Consider the following 6000-nt stretch of genomic DNA (forward strand, 5'->3'; position numbering starts at 1 on the left):
ATGGGGGTAATTCAGAGTTGATCGTAGCCACAAATTTGTTAGCAGTTGGGCAAAACCATGTGCACTGCAGGGTAGGGGGCAGATGTAACCTGTGCAAAGAGAGTTGGATTTGGGTGGGTTATTTTGTTTCTGTGCAGGGTAAATACTGGCTGCTTTATTTTTACACTGCAAATTAGATTGCAGATTGAACACACCCCATCCAAATTTAACTCTCTCTGCCCATGTTACATCTGCCCCCCCTGCAGTGCACATGGTTTTGCCGAACTGCTAACAAATTTGCTGCTGCGATCAACTCTGAATTACCCCCAATAATAGTACAACAATAAAGACACATCCAGCAGGTTTCACCTGGACGTGACAAAAACGTTTTTATACATAGCGGTAATTTGTATTCTGCTATATACAATATATATTTACTCCTCCTGGAATGCTATTACCTTCGTTTCTTCTGCGGGGTTCATGCTCTTACCTTATTTTAGTAAAGCGTACTCCATTTTAAAGGGCAAGAAAAGCTGAAAAGTTTTTATACTATCGCATTAGAACTGTATGGTCTCATCCACCCATCTCACAACTGTTGGTATTCACACACCTGACTTAGGTGGTCATTCCGAGTTGCTCGCTAGCAGTTTTTAGTAGCTGTGCAAACGCTATGCCGCCGCCCACTGGGAGTGTATTTTAGCTTAGCAGAAGTGCGAACGAAAGGTTCGCAGAGCGGCTACAAAGTTTTTTTTTTTGTGCAGTTTCAGAGTAGCTCCAGACCTACTCAGCGCCTGCGATTACTTCAGACTATTCAGTTCCTGTTTTGACGTCACAAACACGCGCTGCGTTTTTCCTGGCACGCCTGCGTTTTTTCGAACACTCCCTGAAAACGGTCAGTTGACACCCAGAAACGCCCACTTCATGTCAATCACTCTGCGTCCAGCAGTGCGACTGAAAAGCTTTGCTATACCTTGTGTGAAACTACATCGTTCGTTGTAATAGTACGTCGCGCGTGCGCATTGTGCCGCATGCGCAGAAGTGCAGTTTTTTTGCCTCATCGCTGCACAGCGACCGAAAACAGCTAGCGATCAACTCTGAATGACCCCCTTAGATTATTGTTTGCAGCATTGTTCAGTGCAGAAATCTTTTATATTCTATTATACTGTTTATAGTTCATGTTTTGCACACGTAGGCAATCGTCGACCTATATTAACATATAGTCACATGACTACCATAACTGGCACGGCAGCAGGAAGAAAGCAACTTTGTGTTACACCACCGTCATTTTGTTCCTTCTGTAACGCTTCTAAGACCCAAATTGTCTGTCTTCCACCAGGATTTCGGGAACTATCATTTAGGGGTCATGGCGTGGATCATCCCAGTGTTTGTGGGGTTATCGTGCTTTGGGTCTGTCAATGGATCGCTGTTTACATCATCCAGGTAATTGGCGTCCGCAGGAAATGTTAACGTTAAATAAATGGATTGATGTACTGAGATTTCGTAGTAATTAGAGTGTTACTGTTGTTAATTTCTTGGGGTCTCCTATTTTCGGCACTGGGGTTTCCGCTTTCAGCCAAACTTGGTCACAAACCGCTGAGTATCCACTACATAAACCTATGAAATCACAGTATAGCTACTTGTTGTGAATTAATAGAATGTGCTGCTTTAAAGGTCCGTAAGACCTGATATGCAATACAGGCTGCTCTAACAAAAGAGGCCTCTTGTAACCTTCACAAATACTTATATAGAAAATCCTGTACCTCCATGATCAGCCGCTGTAAAGACAGAAAGGCTCCATAGACAGGGTTCCAGCAGGAAGTCCTCTGTGCACGTGAAAATGGCGTCCACATGAGCCATCATTGACCTTACATTGATATTTGTATTATTAGCGTCTTTTACGCAGATCTATAATCATTTGCTGTTACTTCTGCCATCACCCGTAACTTATTATTAAAGTGAGAATGTAAGCTCTCACGAGCAGGGCCCTCTTCCCTCATGTGCTTTTCCTGCTCTTTCTTAATCTTCTATTCAATCCTCCCTTCGATGGCACCAAATCCCTCGGCTTTCTGCCTCCCATTAGTGTCGTCTGCTGATGTAGTTATGTTTATATACCCTGCACTTGTTTTGTTTTTTTGTTTTCTTGTCTTGCTTATTTGTTTCTGTACTCTGTAACTGGGCGCTGCGGATCCCTTGTGGCACCATATAAGTAAAGGATAATAATAATGCAATATGCCATAGGAGATCGCCAGGTGTGGATTATTTCAAGAAAACGTGAGAACAGTCTCGGTTCCACGCTGCTTATTGTGACCTTACGCTTTGTTTAATGTATTCTGCTAAATGAATGTAGCTTAATGATATCTTTGCTTCCCACGTCCCCCAGACTCTTCTTTTGTGGATCCAGAGAAGGTCATCTCCCCTCCCTCCTGTCTATGATCCACCCCAGGCTCCTCACACCAATGCCATCTCTTATCTTCACGGTATGTGCCTGCAGCATTAAAGGGATAACAGATTTGAAGAATAGTTAGCGCTGAGTAGGTGTATTAAATGCAATGTCTGGAATGCCGATCACATACCGTAACCCCGGACAGTCAGGCTGATATCTCTGTGTCTCACGCCCATACTCTGATATGCCAGTAAATATTCCCGGGACATGACCACTAAAGGCCATGTCCTTTTTTTCCTTTGTTGTCAGAAGAGATTATTTAAGTGTAGTATCCGGGTGCGTTCCTATATGGCACTATCCACTGATCACGTTTTCCCAATCCACGTACGGATGAGTGGGAAAATGTCCCTTAGGAGTCAGTTTTTCCAGGACAACAAGGTTTGAGCACACTTCTCGCCCAGACATCCGATAAAAGATTTCCCCAGTCATCTGAGTCCGGCTTGTGACCTCTTTCTGCCAGAAGGGCTCCAGCTGCTCAGCCCACGATCTCCAGTGTTATATCGTACCGGAGAACACTAGACACAGCAAGTCAGCTGCTCAACATGTGACGGCACCGACGTTTCCCAGCACAATGCATTAACTTAGTGCTAAGTAATATTTACAGTATATAGAGAGTACAGCGTGACTATAACGTGTGTTTATAGGAAGGAAGTGAAGAGGTGAGAAATTCAAACTAAACATGTATTATTTATATGCTTATTTATATAGGCACTTTATAAATACTCTATCTCTTTACTGAAAATATTCAGTCACTTGCAAACACTAAATAAAAGGTGCCTCTGTATAAGCAAACCCAATATAGGGCCTAATTCAGACCTGATCACTGCGAAATCACACAGCGTCCGATTATCAAATGACTGCGCATGAACGAGCTCACACAGTGATAGAATGGTGCGAAAATTTCGATTGCTAGGCGTACGCAAGGTGATTGACAGGAAGAGGACATTTGTGGGTGGTAACTGCTCGTTTTCTGGGAGTGTCAGGAAAAACGCAGGGAGGGTGTGGGACGTCCGCTCCGGCCCCGATCAGCCTGTTTGTATCGCACCGTAGGAGTAAGTCCTGGGATACGCACACACTGCACAGACTGGAAAAAATCATTCAGCGGTGAGTGAGTTGTGAACGGATTTGCAGATGTCCGCTATCTGGAGTAGTTTTCACACGGCGTATACATTCGCACACTTGCACAGGGCGGGTTTTCACTCTCTATGGGCGGCGACTATCTGATGGCAGACCTCTGCAAAAATGCACAGCAGCGATTAGGTCTGAATTAGGCCCATAGACACTAGATCTACGTTAAAGTTTCTTTGTGACAGCAGAATTTTGTGTAGACCGTGTTACGTGGCTTATGCTGATTTCCTGTCTCTGATTCTCCTCCCAGTGCGCCATGACACTCCTCTATGCCTTCTCCAACGACATATTTTCCGTTATAAATTTCTTCAGCTTCTTTAATTGGCTGTGTGTGGGATTGGCTATCATCGGCATGTTGTGGCTCCGGTACAAGAAGCCGGAATTGGAACGGCCTATCAAGGTGAGAAACGAGGGACGGGGATCTGGTCAGGAGACAGAACAATTTATAGGGCCTCTGTGTATACATTTAGTTTATAGCATGGGAAAGGACAAATAGTGACTATTATATCTGTGTGTCAGTAGCTATCTGCAATAGAACATGCGGTGTAGATGACTATTCTCTCCTATGGTTAGAATGTAAGCTCTCACGAGCAGGGCCCTCTTCCCTCATGTGCTTATCCTTTCTCTTACTTTAATAATCCTCAACTGCCCAGATCCCGCAGTTTTCGGCCACCTTGATACTTATCTCAGTGTCGTCTACTGATGTAGCTATGTTTATTTACCCTGTACTTGTCCTATATTGTCTTCAACTGTAAGTCACTGTTTTCCAGTTTTGATTATGTGCATATGTACTCTGTAATTGGGCGCTGCGGAACCCTTGTAGCGCCATATAAATAAAGGATAATAATAATGGTCCTCCACAAGTAGCAGTCCTGCTGTACAGAGGATTTCTCATCATTAGGGGAACCTCTACTTACTTTTCATTTTTTCTTTCTTCTCTAGCAGTTTTAGAAATGCAGAATTTGACCCCGAACCATAGTAGAGACCATGTCAAAATAAAAGTCACTGGCAGCTTATTGAGGGTCTAGTAGTCACATATGTGAATAAACAATTATACTTCCAGATTGATTCATATGAGCAAGTTCTATTGCCATATTTAATGGGACATTAACCATAGCGCTTAGCACCACGCAGCCTGTCTGACTGTCAGCAACCCGTGAGCTTGTAAGGACTTGAAAGCTTATGTACAATTACCTCTATAAAAGATTACCGGGCCATTACACGGTATGAAAGCATTTTAAGTCCTTCTCTTGGTGTTGTAATGGTAGCTGGGAGGCAGGTTTTGTTGTGTATGAGAGAGGCAGTTAACGCTGATGGTTCTGTGCAGGAGTTGAGATCCCCTCCCTACCATGTGACTGCAGAGATCATGTACAATCAGTGTCGTGGGGATTCCGGGCTGGGGGATGCTCAGGGTCTTCTCTTGTGCAGTAAGGAGGAGACCGCTGAGTATATGGCACAAAGTGCAGCATTTTCTAATACTGGTTGTTCCAGCCAGATAAACGCAGCCCGCTGACGCTTGTAACTGTCTGTACCTCCGCTCAGTGGGAAGCTGCATTCGGCGCAAGGAGGAAACACTCCTTTTCGTGCTTCATGTAGAAGTCTTTTATTCTCATATTGTCGTCTTGTTTCCCTGCCGTTATTTGGTATTTTGTTCCGGCCCTTTTAACAAGACACGTTTTATCCATCATTAAAGTCTATTTATCGTTTAAGTATAATCCATATTTTCCTAAATCAGTGTCTGCACTGGAATTTGTAGATACATTCTATTACTAATCAGCTAATTAAGGGGCAGATGTATTAACCTGGAGAAGGCATAAGGAAGTGATAAACCAGTGATTTGTGCAAGGTGATAAAGGCAGCAGCCAATCAGATCCTAACTGTTAATTTACATATTGGAGCTGATTGGCTGGTGCGTTTATCACCTTGCACATATCACTGGTTTATCACTTCTCTATGCCTTCTCCAGGTTAATACATCTGCCCCTAAATTAGATCTGTCCCACCAGTGACAGGTCCCCTGTGATTTAGATACCGCAGTCCGGCGGGTTCATAATCCGCAAACTGACCAAAGGGTAGATCGACCTCAGACGTGGAGGCTACAGGCGGGTGCTGGAAGGAAACGTTTGGGGCTGAACACACAGGTCTCCCAGGCATCCTTCTCTCTATTTGATCTCAGCGGGAAATGCTTTTCCTGCTGGTCCCATGTTGATGTTATGAGTTGGTTCAGGCTACAAAGCGTTCTCTAAGGGTGGTTGAGTCTTATGACCACGGCTTCTGTTCTATGGCCTCTTCCACTGATTATTGTTAGAGGTTTCCTGCAGAAGTTCACCTGCTGGTAAAGGGGGACGTTCACAAACAGTGTGACGCCTGGAAACACAGAGCAGCCATCCAGGAATAGAAAGGACAGTTCAAGCTACGTGCAGCACCTGAGGGGGCTGGGGGAGAGCTACA

At 44.3% G+C, this 6000-nt stretch overlaps 1 protein-coding gene across 1 annotated transcript in view; it reads left to right on the plus strand.

The window, feature by feature from the left end:
• SLC7A5 (solute carrier family 7 member 5) overlaps positions 1–6000 on the plus strand; it is a 60171-nt gene that overhangs the window by 47780 nt on the left and 6391 nt on the right. Inside the window, exons 6-8 of the mRNA XM_063945662.1 lie at positions 1316–1419; positions 2360–2456; positions 3801–3950. Of these exons, the coding sequence (XP_063801732.1) occupies positions 1316–1419; positions 2360–2456; positions 3801–3950 (351 nt within the window). The remainder of the gene's footprint in view (positions 1–1315; positions 1420–2359; positions 2457–3800; positions 3951–6000) is intronic.

The sequence above is a fragment of the Pseudophryne corroboree genome, chromosome 11, assembly GCF_028390025.1.
Source record: "Pseudophryne corroboree isolate aPseCor3 chromosome 11, aPseCor3.hap2, whole genome shotgun sequence".
In the NCBI taxonomy this organism is placed as follows: domain Eukaryota; kingdom Metazoa; phylum Chordata; class Amphibia; order Anura; family Myobatrachidae; genus Pseudophryne; species Pseudophryne corroboree.